The 24,322-nt window shown below is 48.6% G+C and overlaps 1 protein-coding gene across 3 annotated transcripts in view; it reads right to left on the bottom strand.

Annotated features, from left to right (window-relative positions):
- The window catches only part of STRN3 (striatin 3), a 309,869-nt gene that overhangs the window by 160,902 nt on the left and 124,645 nt on the right, over nt 1-24,322 (bottom strand). For all 3 annotated transcript variants that reach the window (XM_030215282.1, XM_030215281.1, XM_030215280.1), the window contains exon 6: nt 10,990-11,116. In XM_030215282.1, the coding sequence (XP_030071142.1) occupies nt 10,990-11,116 (127 nt within the window). The remainder of the gene's footprint in view (nt 1-10,989; nt 11,117-24,322) is intronic.

Genomic DNA, 24,322 nt, shown 5'->3' on the forward strand with positions numbered 1-24,322 from the left:
GGCCGGCCGGCCGGCAAGCAAATAAGCTGAAAAGATAGATTCTTTAAGCCAGCGGGCAATAGTGGCTTTAGACGCTGGAGACCCTCTGCGAGGACCTGATAGCAAAACAAACAGATGATCAGAGGTCCTGAAAGAGTTAGTAACTCGCAGATACTGCAGCAGAGTCCTGCGCACGTCCAACAGGTGCAATTGCCCAAAAGATTCTGGAAACTCCTCCTCGACAAAGGAGGGCAAGAAAATAGGTTGGTTTAGGTGAAACGCTGAAACCACCTTAGGCAAGAAGGAAGGCACGGTCCGAACCATGACCCCGGACTCTGAAAATTGCAGAAAAGGGTCTCTTCAGGACAGCGCCTGGAGCTCTGACACCCGTCTTGCCGAAGTAATGGCCACTAAAAAGATGGCCTTCAGTGTCAAATCTGTCTCTGAAGCACGCCGAAGCGGTTCAAAGGGAGCACCCTGAAGGGCTTTCAGCACTAGCTCCAGGTTCCAAGCTGGACAAGGTGCACGAACGGGAGGACGGAGCCGAAGCACCCCTCTAAGAAACCGTGCCACATCTGGCTGAGCAGCTAAAGACACGCCTTCAACCTTGCCACGCAGGGAGGCCAACGCTGCCACTTGCACCCGCAGGAAATTATAGGCCAAGCCTTTTTTTTTTTTTTTTATTTGTAAGAAGTCTTTTATTGAAAATTTGCAATAAACAATGTACAATAATCATCGCTCTACATTGGAGTGTTTACAATATAGGCTCAGCAAGGTGAAGTCCAAGTAGAACAATGAACTGCTACCGTACAACAGTAAATATAACTGTAGAAACTTCAACTTTGTATTATTATGTTTTAATAAGGAAACATTCCCCTCCCCCTAACCCTCCTCTCAACAGTCGCCCTTTCCAAAATTAAGACCTACCTAATCCCTCCCACCCCCTGTTTTCTTCCCTGCCCTTCATGGCTGTCTCACTTTGCATCATACAGATTTTTCCCGTGCATCTATGCTAGTAATTACCTACTGCAGTAGCAAAAAACTGCCATATATCATGCCACTTGTGCAGTTGATGTCTCCTGACTGCCAAGAGTCTTTCCATCTCACACACGTTTCAGTTTATTGTGCCATCTCTTAACCGACGGGACCCCGTGGTGCTTCCAGTGCTGAGCAATGGTTACTCGTGCAACACACACCGCCTGCCTCAGCAGCTTATGCTGCGCTGCCGGCATGCCCTCTACTTTTACAGCAAAAAGAAACACCGTCGGGGCCCACGGAATGGGCGTTTGTAACCAGCTCTGCAACCTGTTTTGAACCGCTTTCCAGAAAGCTCTCACTTTATGGCAGTTCCACCAGAGGTGCCCCATCGTCCCCCTCATGCCGCATCCCCTCCAGCAGAGACCTGATGTGTTTGGGTATATGCGCTGGAGGCGATCAGGGGTAAGGTACCATCTGTATAGCACCTTCACAGCATTTTCCTTTAGCGGGACATGTGTGGAAACCTTTGTCGCTTCACGTTCTATTCTCTCCCACCCCGGCACATCCAGTGTCACCCCCAGCTCCCTCTCCCATCCTCTCCTATGACATTCATACACAGGGTGCTGCATAGTAATGTGCTTGTATAGTGTACCTATCAGGCCTCTAGAAGTGGTTAACTTATCACATATCTCCTCTAAGTAGCCCTTGGTCCGCTGGATTATCGTGGCCACGGCCTTGGTGCGCAGGAAGTGAGTTAATTGGTAGTATGCAAAATCATCTCTCAACACCCCAGGGTTTCGTGACTGCAGCTCTCCAAATTCAAGAAGAGTGTCCCCATCATACAGCTGGTCCCATGTTCGTAGCCCTTCCCTGTACCACCGCATGACCGAACCCTCCGTCGTCCCCGGCAGGAATAATGGGTTGTGTGCTATAGGGGCCAAACGAGTCAAGGTACATTTACCCCCCGGAAATAACTTGTCCCAGTAGTGAAGGGTAACCTCCACCGAGGGACAAACGCTCTCGTCGAGCTTGCGAAATGTCTTTGGTAACCACATAAGCGCTCCCAGCGGTGTCGTACCTGCGGAATGTTGTTCCAAGTGCACCCACTGTCTGTCTGGATATGCCTGATACCACTCCAATGCTACCTTTCCCTGGGCCGCCCGATAGTACCAGAAGACATTCGGGACCGCCAGTCCCCCGCGGCGTCTTCCTTGGTACAACAGGGCATGGGACAACCTAGGATGCTTTCCTGCCCAGACGAAACGCACAATTTTATCTTGCAATGAGGCTAGAAATCGCCTGGGCATCATTACAGGCAGCACCTGGAATAAGTATAAGATTCGAGGTAAAACGTTCATCTTAAGAATTGCTATACGGCCAAACCAGGAGACCTCTAAATCACCCCATCGTTCCATATCTGCTGCAAGGGCTCGGACCAGGCCTCTATAGTTGGCAGAGAATAGATCAGACAGGTTGGAAGTGAGATTCACCCCCAAATATCTAATGTGTCTACCCGCCCACCGAAAAGCATGAGCAACTTTAAGTTCTGCAACTGTAGCTTCCGGTAGGGAGATATTTAGGGCCTCGGATTTTGTCATATTGACTTTAAAACCCGATACTACAGAATACTCCTCAATAAGCTGAGCAAGTCTAGGGAACGCGTCACGGGGACGGGTTATATACAGCAAAACATCATCCGCAAAGAGTGCCATTTTATGCATTCTCCCTGCCACAGTAGGCCCTGCCATCAGCGGGTCTTTCCGAATCCTAGAGGCAAATGGTTCCATAACAAGTGCAAACAAAAGGGGGGAGAGAGGGCAGCCCTGTCGTGTGCCCCTATGCAAGGAGAAAGAGTCTGAGTGACTGCCATTGATCTTAATGCAGGCTCTAGGGGAGGAGTAAAATGCTTGTATCCAGCCCTTAAACCGTGTACCGAACCCCAAGATCTCCAAGGTCCTATACATAAAAGGCCAGTGGACCCTGTCAAAGGCCTTTTCTGCATCTAGGCTTAAGAGGCATAATGGTCTCTGATTTCGCTTGGCCAGATATATAAGATCTAAGGTGCGTCTGATGTTGTCCATCGCCTTTCGGTAGGAAACAAAGCCCACTTGGTCAGGGTGCACTAGGGTTGGCATCAACGGTGCAAGCCTGTTGGCAAGGACCTTAGCCAGAATCTTGACGTCGGCATTTAGGACAGATATGGGCCTATAAGAGCCACAGTCAGTGGTATCTTTGCCGGGTTTTGGGATCACCGCTATCCAGGCCTCCAACATTGTCCGCGGCAGATTTCCCCCCACCCCCACCTGGTTGAACATATCAGCAAGGAGGGGGGCCAATTCAACGGCGAATGTCCGATAAAACTCGTTGGGAAAGCAGTCAAGCCCCGGAGACTTATTTGAGGGCATACCTCCAATCGCCTCCTGGACCTCTTTAGGTGTAACAGGCTTCTCCAACAATTCCTGGTGTTGCCTAGCTAAAGGGATGAGATCACTATCTTGCAGATAGTTGTCTATTTGTTCCCCAGGAGGATCGATCTCCTGCTCATAGAGCTTCTTATAATATTCTCTAAAGCGCTCACGGATGAAAGCCGAATGACGCAACAAATCACCCCCTCTGTCTTTCACCTGCTTAATCATTCTATCAACTTTCTGTCTTCGCAGTCGCATTGCCAGTAGGCGCCCAGCTTTATTAGTTAATTCGTACGATTGTACCCCTTGTCTCGCCCTTATTAACTCGAGTTGTTCCGAGTACATCAGATTCAGTGCCATTCTCTCCCTGCACAGGGCATCCCAGATTTGCGGCGTGGGACCAGCTTTGTGCTGTTGTTCCAATGCCTGTATCCGCCCCATGCATGTGTTTAAGCGGGATCTACGGGCTCTTGCTCGAGTACTAGCCAATTGCAAAAAATGTCCTCTGGACACCGCTTTTAAAGCGTCCCACACCACATGCATCGGTGGGCCAGAAGCTAGGTTGTGCTCAAGGTATTCTTTAAACACCTGTTTATAACCCTCCACCACCTGCTCATCCTGCAACAGGCTTGTGTTCAGAGACCAGCGTCTATCTTTCACTTCAGTTTGAATATTTGGGAGAGTGACCCATATTGGGGCGTGATCAGATATCGTCACACTACCAATTCCAGCACTTGGGCCTAATTCCACTAGCGTGGTGTCTAAGAAGATGTAGTCAATACGGGAGTATGTTTCGTGCACTGGAGAATAATATGTATAGTCCCTTTCTGTATGGTGTGTCAACCTCCAAAGATCTAAGAGCCCCAGGGAGTAGGCCAACGAGACCAGCGATCGTGCTTCTTTGTGCCCCTCCGTCCTGACAGGCCCAGAGCGATCTTGTCCTGGGCTCATAACAGCATTGAAATCACCCCCAAGTATAAGCGCCCCTGTAGTGAAGGTCCCCAATAAGGCTTGTATTTTGTTAAAAAATTCCCCTTGTCCAGAATTTGGGGCATATATTGATGCCACTGTGAGGATTACTTGGTCTATCTTAAGTTGTAGAAATAAAAAACGCCCCCCAGGGTCCCTTTTAGTCTGCATCACCTGGGCCCCCAGTGAAGATTGCAGCAGTATCGCCACTCCTCCCCTCCTGGAGTCCGCACCGGATGCGCAGTAGACTCCTGAGTAACCAGGGCAGGAGAGAAATTTCTCGTGTTTGCGACGCAGGTGTGTTTCTTGCAATAAAACTATGTGTGGTTTTAACTGGTGGAGTTCTCCATAAAGCTTCTGTCTTTTTTGAGGCATGTTAAGTCCCTTGACATTATAGGAGACTATCTTCAGCTCAGGACACATGTCTTATCGTGTAAAAGACAGCTAATATCTGCAAAGTGTAAAAGCAATGCACCTCCCCCTTGTGAGCAGCACAGGTCAGTAGAGCAATAATTATTACCTATGTCATCCCTCCTCCCACAACCCACCCTTATCCCTCTATCCCAGTCCCTCCCCCCACATCTCCCCCCTGTTACACCAGCCAGGAGTATAAAACCCCTAGATGGGATCCGAGTAAGTGAGTCACAACACTCCCGACACCTCAGCCAGACATCCCCTCCCCCCGCCCAAGTGCTTTCCAGCATTCAACCGCTATTGTATGCCCTCCTGCCCATCCCCCTTCAACATAGTGTTATTTCCTGTAAAGTGTATCTATACACTTCCAGCTTCAGCCAGCCGCGTCGTGTCATTCATGCAATCCGATCAGTCCTACAGTCCCACAGGCCTCACCTCACATCAAGAATTAGCTGGTCTTACAGCAAACTTGGTCGCCAGTTAGAACAGTTCCTGGCGGACCAATGGTAATCTGACATAGTGGCACATGTCTTTGTCCAGTTACTCAGTCCAAATGTCTTTTGTCTCTCCTGGAGTCTGTCCAGTCATCTCTTGTTGCTGCCTCGTCGCACTGGCCCCGATGCTCTTTGCCAGCCCTGAAGCTTGGCCATGGTGGATGAGGCCAGCTCACCTGGTGGGATAGCCGAGTTCACCAGCTCTGCTGCGTGTAGGGCCTCCCATGCTTCTTGTAAAGATCTCACACGGTATTTGCTACCCTTCAGGGCAAAGTTCAGAGAGAACGGGAAACCCCATCTGTATTGCACTTGATGTTTTGTTAGTATGTCTAGGGCTGGCTTCATTTGCCGTCGTTGCTGCAAGGTATATTGCGACAAATCTTGATACACCAGTACTTTTGCGCCTCCAAACTCCAGGTTCTGCGCCTTCCGCGCCTTAGTCATGATCAATTCCTTGGTTTCGTATTTGTGGAAGCGGACAATAATATCTCGCTGCTGCTGTTCTTTGCGAACTCCAAGCGCTCTATGTGCTCTGTCCAGCTCCACAGTACTCTCTCCCGCTTCTGGGCCAAGTAAAGAGGCACAGATTGTCTGCACGATCTGTGTAACATTCTCTGTTTCTCCTCCTTCTGGCACCCCTCGAAACCTAAGGTTGTTCCGCCTCCCTCGGTTTTCCAAGTCATCTATCTTGTATTCTAAGTCCAATCGGTGTTTGTCCAGTGCAAGCAGCTTCTCATTATGCTTAAGCAGTGTCTCTGCCTGTTCCTCTAGCTTAAGTTCTGCGTCTTCCACCCGCCCCCCCAACTCACGGAGGTCTGTGCTCAAGGAATCCATGCGTTCCAAGATTTCATCCTTCGACTGCTTTATCTCCGCCTGAATGTTCGCTAAAACCTCCGCAGTTCAGTTGGGATACTTTTTTTGGAGGGTAGATGTCGCTGCTCGGCCTGCGACTGGGCCGATTCGGAGTCGGAGCGCGAGGTCCGCTCTGGTGACTCGTGGCGTTTGGCGCTTTTTCCCGCCATGATTCGCTCAGACCGCTCGCTCTCTTTTTTTCGCGTAGCGGGAGTTTTGCTCATCGCCGATTTTGTTGAAGGGAGCGTTTAATAAGCTGGTTTCGCTAGGTTCTCACGCTCGCTGCCGTTTTTTATAGCTGTTTAAAGCGTAAATCAAGCGCGAGGAGACGGAGCTCTCAGGCTAGGCTGCCATCTCTCTCGATGACGTCACTTCCTCCCCTAGGCCAAGCCTTTTTGTACACCATCCTGCAAAAATTCCAGAATCAGCGAGACAGGAGCCCGCAGGGGTGTGATCTCTCTGGAAGCACACCAGACTTCAAACTGGCGCCAAATCCTGGCATAAGCCACGAAAGTGGAACACTTGCGGGCTTGCAGGAGAGTGGTAATTACTTTATTGGAATAGCCTCTGCCTCTCAATTACGCCCTCTCAATCGCCAGGCCATAAGACCAAATCGGCCGGTGTCCTCCATGGTCACCGGACCCTGTGACAACAGGTTGGGAACCAGAGGTAACTGAAGGGGATCCTCTACGAGCATATGTCAGGTTGGGAACCAGAGGTAACTGAAGGGGATCCTCTACGAGCATATGTCAGAGGTCCGCATACCAAGGCCTCCTGGGCCAATCCGGGGCGACGAGAACCACTTCACCAGGATGCAGCCGAATCCGCAGGAGCACTCGCCCTATCAAGGGCCACGGAGGGAACACATACAGTAGGCCCGGAGACCAGGGTTGAGCCAAGGCATCCAACTCCGCCGCGCGAGGATCTCTCCGTCTGCTGAAGAAGCACGGGACTTTGGCATTGGAGCTTGTCGCCATTAGATCCATCACGGGCTTGCCCCACTTGGCACATATCTGCAGGAACATTCCGTCTGCAAGTTCCCACTCCGCTGGATCGATCTGATGCCTGCTTAGATAATCGGCTTGCACGTTGCTCTGACCTGCAATGTGAGCTGCCGACAGAAACTGTAGATGCAGCTCAGCCCAGTGGCAAATTTGTTCGGCCTGCGTGGCTAGAGCTCTGCACCGAGTGCCGCCTTGTCGATTTATGTAGGCCACTGCTGTCGTGTTGTCCGACATCACTCTGACAGCCAATCTTTCCAGGGTCACTTGAAAGGCCAGAAGCGCCTGAAACACCGCTTTCAACTCTAGGCGGTTGATGGACCACTCCGACTCCTCGGGTGTCCATAGACCCTGGGCATGCTTCCCCTTGCAATGTGCGCCCCAGCCTTTCAGACTGGCATCTGTCACCACTAGGCACCAATCGGGGAGCGCCAGCGACATTCCTGTCTGAGAGCCACCACTCCATGCTGAGTCGAGCCGCAGGGAGCCAAGAGAGTCTGCATTGGTAATCCTGAGATAATGGAGACCATCTTTGGAGTAGAGCATACTGTAGAGGTATCAGGTGCGCTCTCGCCCAGGGCACCAGTTCCATGGTGGCCGTCATCGATCCAAGCAGCTGGACAATGTCCCAAGCTCGCGGGCGGGGCATCCTCAGGAGCAGACGGACCTGATTCTGAAGCTTGCACCGCCTTTGCTCGGGTAGGTACACATATCCCGAGGCTGTGTCGAACCTGGCCCCCAAATATTCTAGAGAGTGCGAGTGGGTCAGGTGACTTTTGGCCAAATTGACGACCCAGCCCAGAGATTGAAGTACTGAGACCACTCTGGCTTGTTACATGCTGACTCTCTGCAGCAGAGTTTGCTCGAATGAACCAGTCGTCCAGGTACGGGTGAACCCGAATACCTTCTCGCCTTAGAAAGGCAGCTACTACCACCATAACCTTCGAAAAGGTACGGGGAGCTGTGGCGAGGCCAAAAGGCAAGGCCCGGAACTGGAAATGCTTTCCCATCACCGCAAACCTCAGAAACTTCTGGTGCGGGGGCCAAATTGGAATGTGCAAGTAAGCTTCTTTCAGGTCCAGAGACGTGAGAAACTCTCCTGGCTGTACCGCCGTAATGACGGAGCGCAGGGTTTCCATGTGAAAATGCCGCACTCTCAGGGACTTGTTTAATTCTTTTAAGTCCAGAATAGGGCAAAAAGACCCTCCTTTTCGCGGCACCACAAAGTAGATGGAGTAGCGGCCGCAGCCGTGTTCGGCGGGAGGTACCGGGGACACGGCCCCTATCTGAATCAGACCTTGTAAAGTCTCCTCTACCGCCGCCCGTTTGGCGGCAGAACCCCATCGGGACTCCACAAACACGTCTCTTACAGGGGCGTCGAATTCTATTCTGTAACCGTCTCTGATCAGGTCCAAGACCCACTGATCTGAGGAAATGTTGGCCCACTCCTCGGCAAAGAGGGAAAGACGTCCTCCGATGACAGGACTCGAGGAGAGGGCCGGCGCACCATCATTGAGAGGGTCGCCCCTGAACTCCAGGCCTTGAGCCAGTGGCTGTGGAACGTTTGTCCGAGCGAAAGGAGTTCCTCTGCTGAAAACGGGCACGAGAAGTGAACCCAGCAGAACGCCCCGGGCGGTACCTTCTAGCTTCACGGAAGCGAGGTCTGTAAGAGGAGTGGACCGCCGCACCCTTAGAGGAAGGCCGAGGCCTATCTTCAGGCAAGCGCTGAGGTTTAGCCTCACCCAGGCCATTCACAATTTTCTCCAACTCCTCACCAAACAGGAGAAGGCCTTGAAAGGGCAACTTCACCAACCTTTGCTTAGAAGCCATGTCAGCCGCCCAATGCCGTAGCCAAAGAAGACGGCGAGCCACCACTGCTACTGCCATGTGTTTAGCCGAAGCTCTGACAATATCATAAAGGGCGTCAGCAAGAAAGGACAAGGCCGACTCCATCCGCGGAGCCACATCTGAAAAGGGCTCCACTCCATCACCGGGCTGTTCCACTGCCTGTTGCAACCAAGCCAGGCAGGCTCTAGCAGCATAACAACTGCATGCAGATGCCCGAATAGTGAGACCTGCAATTTCAAATGACCGTTTAAGTGCTGATTCCAGTCTACGGTATTGAATATCCTTCATGGCAACACCTCCTTCAACAGGGAAGGTAGTTCTCTTTGTCACAGCTGTGACTAGGGCATCCACTTTAGGCATAGCAAAGCGAGCCATATGCTCCTCACTCAGAGGGTATAATTGCCCCATAGCCCTGGAAACTTTCAAAGATCCCTCGGGGTCAGCCCATTGAGCCGAATAAGCTCTTGGATGGAGTCATGCAAAGGAAAGGCTCGAGCAGGCTTTTTGGTACTAGCCATCCTAGGATTCACAGAGGAGGCTGTGCCACTGGCAGGGTCCTCAATAGAGAGAGCTTGCAGGGCATCAGAAATAAGCGCTGGCAGCTCATCACGGTGGAAAATCCTCACCGCGGAGGGATCGTCCAGATCCTGAGTCACTTCTGCACCAGGCTCTGGCACCTCAGACCATGAAGGCCTGCCAAAGTCCTCCGAATCCTCACAGCCCGACCACGGGGGGGGGGGGGGGGGGGGCCGGAGGAGGTGCAGCACTCTCTGAAGGGGAATGAGCCCTTCTGTGCGTCATATTGCCTCAGAGGGCATACCCAGGGCACCCGGATCTCTGCCGGGGCTAGTAGCTCCCATATCAGCCTCACTCCGAGGCCTCCCCCCGGGCTCAGGCCTCTCCGACTCAGCGGAGGTCGCGCCACGTGGTAAATTCAAAATGGCGCCCGCTGCCAGCTCAGAGAGCGAAGAATCGTCGCTTGCCATGTTCGGGCCGGCTCTAATGTCTGTACAGCACGATTTACAGAGCCCCGCTGCTGATCTGCGTTTGCCACACTTGGAACAGCGCTTTACTGTCTCCGCAGCCATCGCTGAAAACGGCGGTAAAATTCAAAATGGCGGTTCACGCCAAAATCGCCCCGATCGCGGGCCCACCCCGGAGGAGTCAGAAAACACTCTTACCTCACTGGACCGAGTATCACAGCTCCGGTCCCACAGAAAAAGGCAAGGAAAAACCTCTGTTCCCTTTTTCTTTTTTAACGCTTTGAGGAAAGCAGAGGTAAATAGAACTCCGGAGGCTCAGGTGAGTGGGAAAAGCAGAGAAAGGGCGAACCTAGGTGCCTGCATCCACTGTTGGTGGGGAAGGACAGGGAAAGCTAAGCAATGTGTCCACATCCATGGAGGTATGGGTAAGGCAGGGAAAGGGCAAACCTATGTGCCTTTAAAGTGAAGCTGCTATAGCCTCCAACACCCCTGGCTAACAACTGGCAAAAGCACAGGAGTAACCTCCAGGCAGATTTTAGATGGAGCTCGAAGAAGCTGCAGCCACTCTGCTAGGGGAAATAGAGAATACTGAAGAGAGGCAGTGGAGCAAGCTGGTATGAGGCATTGAAAAAAGTGTGCTCTCTATCTCCCTCTGCTGGTTGATGGACTCAACCCATCTGTAATGGCTGCATCTGCTTGATGACAAGGAAACAAAAATATAGGCGAACTGGGTTTTCACATCAGTTTGGCAGAGTGAAGAAACAAAACTTAGTGAGCTGAGACTGAGTGCAGGAAGAGTTGCACATACTCAAAAATTTACACTAGCTCTGAGCTCTAGAAGAGCTGTTCTGTCTAGGCACCATGCAATGAGGTCACACTATGTGGCTGATTATATCCTGCTTGTTGATGGAGAATATTTATGCATTTGTGATATTTAACATTTAAATATGAACAAGCTCAAACTACAGCAGGAAAATGAGCAGTATTTTTTCACTATCATTAATACCATATTTAAAGTATATAAATTATATTTTATAAAAGTAATAATGCACAATATCTTTACTTTATGCTTTTTATTTATTCTATGTTTTTTTTCTTCTCGGAGTTCTTCTAGGTCTCCTTCCTCCTCTTCATCACTATCATCTGCGTTTTCTAAGAAATTAAATGTTTCAAGATCACCACTTGAGTTCCTGCAAAAAAAAAAAAAAAAGAAAGAACAAAAAGCAATGTGTCTTTTTGGTATTACTACTACCATAGAAGTAACATTTAACATAATACTTGTAGCATAGGAATGAGGTGAACTGAATTAGAGAAAATAATCCTATAAATAAGGTATATACAGAGAACAGCCCGGTATCAGCTAATACTATCAACTAACAGCAACTCAGAAATGGGCAAAAAAATATACTCTGCAAGAACCCACATAAAACAGATGCCATGGGTTCCTAATACAAGTAGACAGACACCTAGCTTCAAAAGAATGAGGTTGCCCTAAAATGATAGGTCAGGAATTTGGGATACTATTACATTCATTACTTACTTTGGTCACAAAAACATTCAAACACCTGTGGCAACTATGACATCTCTCTCCATATATTGAACAGGCAAATTTGACCATGCCATAATAAATGTCAAGACTACTGGACTACTTTTGGACCAAGTCCAACTAATCCAGAATGCTACAATATAATTGATAGATTGCTGCATGCGATATGATGGATACTCAGATTTGTCTTTGTTAACAAAGGTTGTACAGAAATCATTTCCTTTACAGATGAATGATTTTTTTGGAAGCCAATGATCTTTTACACATCGACAATCTAGAAGGTTGTTAGGCTGTATAAAGAGAGGTGACCAGCAGAAGAAAGGGGGTGTTGATGCCCCTGTATAAGTCGTTGGTGAGGCCCCACCTGGAGTACTGTGTTCAGTTTTGGAGGCCGTATCTTGTTAAGGATGTAAAAAGAATTGAAGCGGTGCAAAGAAAAGCTACGAGAATGGTATGGGATTTGCGTTACAAGACGTATGAGGAGAGACTTGCTGAACTAAACATGTATATTCCGGAGGAAAGGAGAAACAGGGGTGATATGATACAGACGTTCAAATATTTGAAAGGTATTAATCCGCAAACGAACCTTTTCCGGAGATGGGAAGGTGGTAGAACGAGAGGACATGAAATGAGATTGAAGGGAGGCAGACTCAAGAAAAATGTCAGGAAGTATTTTTTTCACGGAGAGAGTAGTGGATGCTTGGAATGCCCTCCCGCGGGAGGTGGTGGAAATGAAAACGGTAACGGAATTCAAACATGCGTGGGATAAGCATAAAGGAATCCTGTGCCGAAGGAATGGATCCTCAGGAGCTTAGTCAAGATCGGGAGGCGGGGCAGACTTATACGGTCTGTACCAGAGCCGGTGGTGGGAAGCAGGACTGGTGGTTGGGAGGCGGGGATAGTGCTGGACAGACTTGTACGGTCTGTGCCAGAGCCGGTGGTTGGGAGGCAGGGCTGGTGGTGGGGAGGTGAGGATAGTGCTGGGCAGACTTATACGGTCTGTGCCCTGAAGAGCACAGGTACAAATCAAAGTAGGGTATACACAAAAAGCAGCAAATATGAGTTATCTTGTTGGGCAGACTGGATGGACCGTGCAGGTCTTTTTCTGCAGTCATCTACTATGTTACTATGTAATCAAGATACTGCTAATAGTGGATGAGATCCTGGTAAAGGTTAATCAGGGCTATGATGCCCTGTGGGGACAGTTAGATCTCACTACAGCCTTTAATACGGTGTCTCATTAAGTCAGAGGTCTAGCAAGGACACTTACCTGTAGCTCCAACGACAGCAGACCATTCTCACATGTGGGGTGATGTCATCTACATCACCCTGCGAAATGCTTAAAAAAGTGTAGTACAGTTTTAAAGACATGCAACAGTGTCCCCACTGCACATGTATGGATGCCTTTCCACCCGCCGCAAGAGCTTGGGCACAGCAATACAACAGTATACTATCAGGACAGGAGACAATTCCAAGAGGAGGTGGGAAGGTATGTGAGAATGAATGGCCAGCTGTCCTTGGAGAATACCTGCTACTGGTAAATATCCTTGCTTTCTCCAAGGACAAGCAGGCCATTTCCTTCTCACATGTGGGAAACCTCAGCTACAACATTAGGACAATAAGAACTTGCGACGGCGAGGTCAAAATACAAATTAATCTGAAACTATATACATAGTGTGGGACAGTTGTCAAGGGTATCTGCAATATAAGCTTTGAAAATCCCATTTCACCATTCTGGTTGCTCTTTTCCAGCTCTTGCACACACTCCCATGAGGAGGTTACCACTGCAGTTGTGCAGTTTCTTCCCAGGGACACCACACCATTCATTCAAAACACCAAGAAAAAGAAAAGCAAAATTCCACAAAATACTGCATCCTCAGCAGCTAGAGTGGAGGAGTGGCCTAGTGGTTAGGGTGGTGGACTTTGGTCCTGGGGAACTGAGGAACTGTGTTCGATTCCCACTTCAGGCACAGGCAGCTCCTTGTGACTGGGCAAGTCACTTAACCCTCCATTGCCCCAGATACAAATAAGTACCTGTATACAATATGTAAGCCGCATTGAGCCTGCCTTGAGTGGGAAAGCGCGGGGTACAAATGTAAAAAAAAAAAAAATGCAGCACTCGGTTCCATTATTTCACCATTACGGTGACCCCTTTCACCATCAATCCCTTCTCTCTCTTCTCCACTCCACTTCACTAGGAATCTTTTAATGGAGAATCTGAAAATCCAACGTCTTTCTCTTTATCATTTTCTTGTTCAAAACACCAAACATCAAAAACACAGGGTTCAACAAAAATACAACATTGGCTTTCTGTTTGTTTTTTTTTTTGCCAAGGCTGTGCAGTTCTCCTTCCTCTTAGTGTTTGAAATCATACTGGACCTGCCCGCAGATGCTGTTGACCTTTTCACAAAAACCTTCCAGCCCAGTTTTCTTTACAATTATCAAAATAGCAAGGTAATGCTCACAAACTTAACTCCATAAGTTCAATGGGATTGAGGTCTTCTGCTCCTTCAGTCTCCTTGCAGTTTGTCTCCTCTGCCTTCCTCTCTACTGAGCTTTCAACTGGTTTAAAAAGGGGTTTGCTTACAGTCCATGGGCTCAAGATCCTACCATTCCTGGCTCAAACCCCTCCCCCTTCTACTTCCACCGCTCTAGTGGGCTGGAGTACATGCCCCCATCTCTCAGGATCCTCTTTCCCTTGAGGGCTGTCCCTAGGCTGAAGATTACTCTCCCCTCCTCTTTTATTTCTTAGGCTAAGCTTAGGGAAACCTCTGCTATTCTTCCGCACACAGTGCAGCCTGGAACAGAACAAAGATGGGCCTAGGGGGGAGGACTTGGATTCCCCAAACAAATTCCACAGAACTGCCTGTCCAAGCTGACTATCACGTCAGGTATCCTGCTCACGACAGTAGTGAGATGTGAATGTGTGGACTGAAGATCACGTTGCAGCCTTGCAAATTTCTTCTATGGAGGCTGACCGAAAGTGGGCTCCTGATGCTACCATGGCTCTGACATTATGAGCCTTGACATGACCCTCGAGTCAGTCCAGCCTTGGTGTAAGTGAAACAAATACAATCTGCCAGCCAAACTGGAGATTGTGCGTTTCCTGACAGCAACCCCAATCCTGTTGGGGGTCAAAAGAAACAAAAAGCTGGGTGGACTGTCTCGAGGGGCCTAGTCCTCTCCAAGTAAAAGGCCAATGCTGGCTTGCAGTCCAAGGTGTGCACTGTGCTTTCGTCAGGATGGGCATGAGGTTTGCAAAAGAATGTTAGAAGAATGATTGACTGGTTTACATGGGACTCCTACACAACCTTCAGCAGGAACTTAGGGTGCATGCAGAGAACTACTGGGTTATGATGAAATTCAGTGTAAGATGGATCCACTACTAGGGACTGAAACTCATTGACCCTGCAAGCTGAAATAGCAGCCACCAAAAATATGACCTTCCAGGTCAAGTACTTCAATTGACAGGAACCCAACAGCTCAAAAAAAAAGCTTTCATCAGCTAGATAAGGACAACACTGAGGTCGAATGACATAGGCGGAGGTTTGATAGGGGGCTTTGAAAACAGCAAACCTCTCATGAAATGAACAACAAGAGGCTGACCAGAGATGGGCTTCCCTTCTACATAGATCCTCCCCTTCTGGTGGGTGCTACTTCTTGATCTACTTTCCAGCTCCAGTCCCCTCACTCTCTTTCAGTTGTACTTTCAAACACAAAACCTACATACTGTGAACTCGATCCATTTCCTTCTTCATGGATTAAACAGTTACATTCTCTACTTCTTCCTCAAATATTATCTCAGATTACCACCAGCCTCTCTCTTGGGTTGGTGCCACTTAATTGGAAAAAAGCAATTGTCAAGCCTATCCTCAAAAAACCATCTCTAGAACCACACATCTAACATACAGAAGACCGCTTCCCCAATGAAGAAGAAAAGTATCCAACACTAGTCTGTTGTGTGCCCTGATCCTGGAATAGGACTTTGTGGTTGAACGGAGTAGCAAAGAGATCCACCAAGCGGGTGCACCACTCTTGGAAGATTTTGCGGATAACACTTGTACTGAGTGACCACCCATGAGGTTGCATGACCCCGCTCAGTCTATCAGTCAGGCTGTTGGATTTGCCTGTCAGGTATGTGCCCTAGAGAACTATCCTGTTCTGGACAGCCCAGTACCACATCTGGATGGCCTCCTGACACAGAGGGTATGATCTGGTACCCCCCTGCTTGTTGGTGTAATACATCGTAACCTGACTGTCCATTTGAATGAGCACAATTTGCTTTAACAGCTGATCTCTGAAAGTCTTTAGAGTGTTCCAGGAGGCTGATCTGAAGACCTGATTCCTGAGATGACCAAGCACCTTGGGTGTGAAGCCCATCCACATGAACTCCCCACCCTAGGCGGGATGCATCCATCATCAGCACTTTCTGAGGCTGAGCAATTTGGAATGGAATTCCCACAGTCAAATCGGTTTGAATAGACCACCAGAAGAGGGACTAAACCAAATCCAGTGTCGCTCGAATGATATCCACCAGGTTCCCGGAATACTAACACCACTGGGAAGCTAGAGTTCACTGGGCAGTTCTCATGTGAAGACATGCCACGGGTGCAACATACACTGAGGAGACAATGTGGCCTAACAGCTGCCGAGAAGTGACCTGCTGGCTGGCCCAACCCTGAGTGGCAATTGCGACTACAGCCTCTGCCCTCGGCACAGGGAGATAGGCTTGTGAATTGTGTATGTCTAAGCAGGGTGCAGTCAACTCAAATTGCTGAACCGGAAGCAGATGGGGCTTGGGGTATTTTATAACGAACCCTAGTAGCTTCAGCATCCAAGTAGTTCTCCGCATGGACTTCTGAGCATCGTCTTTCAACGTGCTCTTCACCAGCCAATCGTCCAGGAAGGTAAACATAGACTCCCAGTCTGCATAGTGACGCTGTGACTACCACTAGACATGTGGTGAAAACCCTGGGAGCTGACACGAAGCCAAACAGCATCACGTGGTAGTGGAAGTAACGTGTTCATACCCGAAATCTGAAACACTTACTGTGGCCTGGGAAATATCAGGATGCAACTGTACACATCCTTTAAGTACAGAGAATATAGTCAATCTTTTTCCTGAAACATGGGGAGAAGGGTGCCCAGGGAAATCATTTTAAACTTTTCTTTGACCATGAATTTGTTCTGGGCTCTTAGGTCTAGGATGGGATGCATTCCCCCTGTTTGCTTTGGGACAAGTACCTGGAATAGAATCCCAGCCCTTCTTCCCCTGGTGGAATAGGCTCAACCACATGGGCCTTCAGAAGGGCGAAGAGTTCCTCTGCAAGTATTTCCTTGTGCAGAAGGCTGAACTAACATGCTCTCAGAGGGCAATTTGGTGGTCTTTGGTGCCAATGTAGAGCATAACCGAGACAGACAATTAAAAAAAAAAAACAACACAGGTCGAAGGGTACAAGGGGGCCACCTTTCTTGGAAAATAAACTCAGCCTCCCTCATACTGGCAGGTCATCCAGAACAGTCACTGGTACATCATTATGCTCTGCTGGAGACAGTCAAAAGCTCGTACCCTGCTTTGACTGGGGAGTCTGCTGGGCCTTAGGCGCACATTGTTGACAAAAATAAACCTGCTGAGGCAGGCGATAAGGAACACACCTTTGAGAATAGTAGGGAGCTCTCCTCGTCTTACTAGAAAACCTCCCGGATGAGGAGGGGGCAGAAAGCATCTGGAGGGAGAGAGTATCGATGGTATTAGTATGCTTTTTAATGAAGTCAGCAAACTCCTTCACCTTCTCTCCTAAAAGGTTATGCCCCCTGGCCTGTGTCATCGCCAATCTTTGCTGGACCACAGGATCCATGTCAGAGACATATAGCCATGAGATTCTGCATATCGTTGTGCTCTGGGCAGAGCTACATATCAAAAGTATCGTTAGACCCTGTGGCCAAAAACTTATCACATGTCTTCTGCTGCTTGGCCAGCTGGCAAAGAGATTTGCAGGCTTATTTTCGAAAGAGAAGGATGCCCATCTTTCAACACAAATCTGAAGATGGGCGTCCTTCTCCCAGGGTCGCCCAAATCGGCATAATCGAAAGCCGATTTTGGGCGTCCCCAACAACTTTCTATCAAGGGGATGACCAAAGTTCACGGGGGGGTGTCGGAAGCATAGCGAAGGAGGGACTGGGAAGTGCTTAACACATGAGCGTCCTCGGCCGATAATGGAAAAAAGAAGGGCGTCCCTGACGAACACTTGGCCGACTTTACTTGGTCCTCTTTTTCTTGTGACCAAGCCTCAAAAAGGTGCCCGAACTGACCAGATGACCACCGGAGGGAATCGGGGATCACCTCCCCTTACTCCCCCAGTGGTCACTAACCCCGTCCCACCCTAAAAAAAAACTTTTAAAATATTTTTTGCCAGCCTCTAGGCCAGCCTCAAATGTCATACCCAGCTCCATCACAGCCGTATGCAGGTCCCTGGACCAGTTTTAGTGGGTACTGCAGTGCACTTCAGGCAGGCGGAACCAGGCCCATACCCCCCTACCTGTTACACTTGTGTGATAAATGTGAGCCCTTCAAAACCCACCACAACCCACTGTACCCACATCTAGGTGCCCCCCTTCACCCCTTAAGGCTATGGTAGTGTTGTACAGTTGTGGGGAGTAGGTTTTGGGGGGCTCAGCATACAAGGAGCTATGCACCTGGGAGCAATTTATAAAGTCCACTGCAGTGCCCCCTAGGGTGCCCGGTAGGTGTCCTGGCATGTGAGGGGACCAGTGCACTGCGAATGCTGGCTCCTCCCACAAACATATGGCTTGGATTTGGTCATTTCTGAAATGGGCGTCCTCGGTTTCCATTAATGGCAAAAACCGGGGACGACCATCTCTAAGGTCGACCTAAATGTTGAGATTTGGGTGTCCCCGACCGTATTATCGAAACGAAAGAGGGACGCCCATCTTGTTTCGATAATACGGGTTTCCCCGCCCCTTCGCGGGGGATGTCCTGCGAGGACGCCCTCAGGAAAACTTGGGCGCCCCATTCGATTATGCCCCTCTTGGCCTACTCCGGTGGGAGAAAGACATACTGTGCATCAAGTTCTGCAAGTAAAGGCTCGTGTAGAGCTGGTAAGATTGTATGTGGGAGATGAGCATAAGAGGCCCAACACATCTTCTGCCCTAAAGAATCCAAGGTTCAAGCTTCCCTGCCTGGGGGCTCGAAGCAAAGTCCCTGGAACTTCTGGCTCTTTTGAGCGCGGATTCCACCACCAGGGAATGATGAGACAACTTACGCCTGTCAAAGCCTGGGGAACTCTAGATTCGATATATGGTACTGATCTTTTTGGACAGGACAGAACAGAGAGGGACTCCCAGTTCTTTACCTGAACATCTTTCAGGATCTGGTAAAGCAGGGCTGTCACGGCCTCTCTAGAGGGAGAGTCATAATCCAAGACCTCAAACATCTCAGCCCTGGGCTCATCCTCCGTCTCCAAACTGACTTTGACGCCTGCCTTTTCTTCTTCCTTGAACCTTCATCTCCTTCTCTCATTCTTGCAGATTTTAACATTCATGCTAATGATCTCTCTGACTCATGCTTCTCAGTTTCTCACTTTAACATCCTCTTTCAATCTTCAACTGTGCTCCGCTACCCCCACTCACCAGAACGGCCACTGCCTTGATCTTATCTTCTTTGCAAATTGCTCACTCTCTAGTTCTGTGCCTCAGCTCTTCTCCTCTCTGACCATCATCCGATAACTTTCACACTTAAACACCCTTCCCCCAACCCCTGTCCCGTCCAATCTCCAACAATACATTTACGAATCTTCAGGCTACTCTGTCCTCCAGTGTTTCAAACCTCTTCTCAACCACTATGTTATTCAAGTCTGTCAATGAGGCTGTCTCTTCATATAATACTATTCTCTCCTCTGGCCTGGATACTCTCACTCCTCCCATTTCTTGTTCTGTAAGGTGTACTAATCCCCAGCCTTGGCTGACCTACAGAATCCACTACCTATGTTCCTGTGCTTGATCTGCCAAATGACTTTGGCTGAGATCCTGTGTCCATGCTGACTTCATACATTTCAAATTCTTGCTGACCTCCTTCCAGTCTGCTCTTTCACTTGCCAAACAGGACTACTACATTCAGTTGACAAATTCTCTTGGCTCAAACCCTCAACGTCTCTTTGCCACAATGAACTCTCTCCTTAAAGTGCCTTCACTCCAACTCCCCCTTCACTTTGTCCCCAGACTCTGGCTGAGTTCTTTCATGATAAGGTTCACAAGATTAAACTTGAATTCTCAACCAAGTCACCTCCACCTCTCCTTCCCTTACTCTATTCTCTCAAACCTCCTTCAATCCCTGCCTCCTTTTCTGAAATCACTAAAGAGGAAATTGCACATTTTCTTTCCTCCTCGAAACTAACTACTTGTTCCTCTGATCCTATTCCAACCCATCTACTTAGCACTATCTCTCCTACTGTCACCCCTTTTATCTGTCATATCCTCAATCTTTCACTTTCCACTGCGACTGTACCTGATGCCTTCAAACATGCCATAGTCATACCACTCCTCAAAACGCCTTCATTGGACCCTATTTGTCCTTCCAACTATCTCCCTCCTCCCTTTCCTGTCCAAGATACTTGAACGTGCTGTTCACCGCCGTTGTCTTGACTTTCTTTCATCCCAAGCTATTCTTGATCCACTTCAATCTGGCTTTCACCCTCTTCACTCAACTGAAACAGCACTTGCTAAAGTCTCCAATGACCTCTTCCTGATCCTTCTCAATCTAACTGCTGCTGATCACCGCCTACTCTTTGATACACTGTCCTCACTTGGATTTCAGGGCTCTGTTCTTTCCTGGTTTTCTTCTTATCCCTCCCATCGTACTTTCAGTGTTTACTCTGGTGGATCCTCCTCCACTTCTATCCCACTAACAGTTGGTGTACCTCAGGGATCTGTCCTGGGACCTCTTCTTTTCTCTATCTATACCTCTTCCTTTGGTACTCTGATCTAATCCTATGGTTTTCAGTATTACATTTACGCTGATGACTCCAAGATCTACCTCTCCACACCAGAAATTTCAGCATGAATCCAGGCCAAAGTATCAGCCTGCCTGTCTGACATTGCTGCCTGGATGTCTCACCGCCATCTGAAACTAAACATGACCAAGACCGAGCTTCTTATCTTTCCCCCTAAACCAACCTCTCCTCTTCCCCCATTCTCTATCTCTGTAGATAACACTCTCATTCTCCCTGTCTCATCAGCTCATAACCTTGGGTCATCTTCGACTCCTCGCTTTCCTTTTCTGCACATATTCAACAGACTGCTAAAACCTGTCATTTCTTTCTCTATAATATCACCAAAATTCACCCTTTCCTTTCTGAGCACAATACCAGAACCCTTATCCAGACTCTTATCACCTCTTGCTTAGACTAAATGCAACCTGCTTCTCACACGTCTCCCACTAAGCCATCTGTCTTCCCTTCAATCTGTTCAAAATTCTGCTGCATTACTTATATTCCAGGTGTCCACTCTGTTACAAATCTTACTATCGTCCGCAAAAAGGCAAACTTTACCTTCTAACCCTTCGGCAATGTCACTCACAAATGTATTGGCCTATTCTGTTCAATATATTTGTGAGTGACATTGCCGAAGGGTTAGATGGTAAAGTTTGCCTTTTTGCAGATGATACCAAGATTTGTAACAGAGTGGACACCCAGGAGTGAGTAGAAAACATGAAAAAGGATATGCGGAAGCTAGAAGAATGGTCTAAGGTTTGGCAATTAAAATTCAATGTGAAGAAATGCAAAGTGATGCACTCATGGAGTAGAAATCCACGGGAGACGTATGTGTTAGGCGGTGAGAGTCTGATATGTACGGACGAGGAGAGGGATCTTGGGGTGATAGTATCTGAGGATCTGAAGGCGACGAAACAGTGTGACAAGGTGGTGGCCGTAGCTAGAAGGTTGCTAGGCTGTATAGAGAGAGGTGTGACCAGCAGAAGAAAGGAGGTGTTGATGCCCCTGTATAAGTCGTTGGTGAGGCCCCACCTGGAGTATTGTGTTCAGTTTTGGAGGCCGTATCTTGCTAAGGATGTAAAAAGAATTGAAGTGGTGCAAAAAAAAGCTATAAAAAAGGTATGGGATTTGCGTTACAAGACGTATGAGGACAGTCTTGCTGACCTGAACATGTATACCCTGGAGGAAAGGAGAAACAGGGGTGATATGATACAGACGTTCAAATATTTGAAAGGTATTTATCCGCAAACGAACCTTTTCCGGAGATGGGAAGGCGGTAGAACTAGAGGACATGAAATGAGATTGAAGGGGGGCAGACTCAAGAAAAATGTCAGGAAGTATTTTTTCACTGAGAGAGTGGTGGATGCTTGGAATGCCCTCCCGCGGGAGGTAACGGAATTAAAAAAGGAGTGGGATAAACAAAGGAATCCTGTTCAGAAGGAATGGATCCTCAGAAGCTTAGCGGAGATTGGGTGGCAGAGCCGGTGAGGGGAGCCGGGGATAGTGGTTGGGAGGCGGGGCTAGTGCTGGGCAGACTTCTACGGTCTGTGCCCTGAAAATGGAAGTTACAAATCAGTCAGGTATACACACAAAGTAGCACATATGAGTTTATCTTGCTGGGAAGACTGGATGGACCGTACAGGTCTTTCTCTGCCGTCATCTACTATGTTACCATATTACAGTGTCACTATGCTCATATTAGCCCTCTCCTCAAGTCACTTCATTTGCTCCCTATTCATTTCCACATACAGTTCAAGCTCCTCTTATTGACTTACTAGTGCATTCGCTCTGCAGCGCCTCAGTATCTCTCCACTCTTCTCTCTCCCTACACTTCTCCCTGGGAACTCCGTTCACTGGGTAAATCTCTTTTATCTGCACCCTTCTCCTCCACTGCTAACTCCAGACTCTATTCCTTTTATCTTGCTGCACCATATGGCTGGAATAGACTTCCTGAGCCTGTACGTCAAGCTCCATCACTGGCTGTCTTCAAATCTAGGCTAAAAGCCCACCTTTTTGATGTCGCTTTTAACTACTAACCCTTACTCACTTGTTCAGCACCCACTGTTATCATTCCCACCTTTGTAACTCCCTTATTTGCCCTGTTCGACTGTCCTACTTAAGATTGTAAGCTCTTTTGAGTAGGGACTGTCTCTTTATGTCCTGTGTACAGCGCTGTGTACGTCTAGTACTGCTATAGACATGATAAGTAGTACTAGCAGTAATAGTAAACGCCATTTCCCTGACAAAACCTGGGAAGGAAAAGCACTCACGTGGAGACTTCCTCCTTTTCTCCGGAAGGGAGGGGTTAGATGGGATACCATTGGACTTCTCCAAGTATCTAGGGTCCTCATCAGACATCCATGAGCACTCCTCATCGGTGTCAGCAAAGAACTACTCAAGGGAGGGCTGAGACCAAGCCTGCCTTAAGAAACAGGAACCACATCCTTGTCTGGAGGGGCATCGAAGTGCAGGCTCCATCCATGACTCCAGCAAAGTCATTCTTTAAATGACATCAAGGGGGTGCCAGCATAGGCGGTTGTTGATTCCGGTACCACATACATCACTGGGGTCAAAAGCCTTGCCAGGCAGCAGGAATAGGCATTGCTGGTGCAAGCACCCCAGACACCAATGCACTCTGCTGAAGGAGCCCTGCCAAATGCTCATGGACCATGGCCCTGATGCACTCATCGAAGGTCGCCATAGGGAAAGGCTGGGGCATCACTTCAGAGTGCTTCTCCCGCTGCCAACACTTCTCAGTGACTGGATCCCTCAATCCCCCGGTGCTCCCAGCACCATGAGTCGAGGGGGGAATCGATGCCAATGCTTCTTGGCCTTCGCCCAATGCCGGTCATCGATACTCCTCAGTGTTGGAGAGGATGATGCTGAATCCCCACATCTCCTAGGTGTTAGGTCTGATCCTGACAGTTCCTGGGGACCCTGCACAGCAGCCGGTATTGAGGCTGGTGGAGACCTGCTCAATGCACACCCACTTCCAATGTCTGATATGGGCCTAGCAGCCATAGGGACCGATGTACCCGATGCCAGTGCAAATCTCGACATCGATACGCACACCAATGTCAAAGATTTGGACCAGACTCCAAAGAGTTCCTCTCTCTGAGCCTCTCTGGCCAGCTGAGTCCTTTTCTTCATACAAAGACAAAGAAAACAACTGGAAGAGGTATGTTCCAGCTCCAAACACTGGAGACACCAAGAATCGATGCCTTTTCCAGAGATGGTGTGACTGCACTGGGCACAGCGCTTGAAGCCCCTGGGTAGCTTCAATAACATGGAGGGGAAAAAAGCCATGGCCAAATCAAACGATTCTATATGGACCTTAAAAAGGTGCAAATCACCAAGAAAAAATAAGGGAGAAAGCCCAACTGGAGCTCAGGCCTAAGACGGCCTACTGAGCATGAATAAATAAATAAAGAAAGCTTAAAAGTAGAGATAAAATGAACTAAAAAAGTAAAAAAAATCCCGAAGGGAAGACACAAAAAAACTGTTTGAAAAAACAAGCCGCACCTGACGCAGTAAGGGAGCTGCGAAGAAGCATCTTCTCATAGCAGATGGAAGACTACTGCTGGTCCTGCGGTTTCGTGGTGGGCGGGAAGGCACCCATGCATGCACGGTGGGGATGCTGTTGTGTGTTTTTAAAGGTGTACCACACTAAGTATTCCACAAAGGCGATGTGGATGATGTCACTCCACATGTGAGAAAGAAATGGCCTGCTTGTCCTCTGAGAATGCAGTGGTTTGGATCTTAATTTTTCATTCCAACAGACTGACTCTGTACAATCAGGAATTTTCTACCAACAGAGTTCTAGAACGAAATGTTCCACAAGG

Source organism: Microcaecilia unicolor, chromosome 9 (assembly GCF_901765095.1).
Source record: "Microcaecilia unicolor chromosome 9, aMicUni1.1, whole genome shotgun sequence".
Classification (NCBI taxonomy): Eukaryota; Metazoa; Chordata; class Amphibia; order Gymnophiona; family Siphonopidae; genus Microcaecilia; species Microcaecilia unicolor.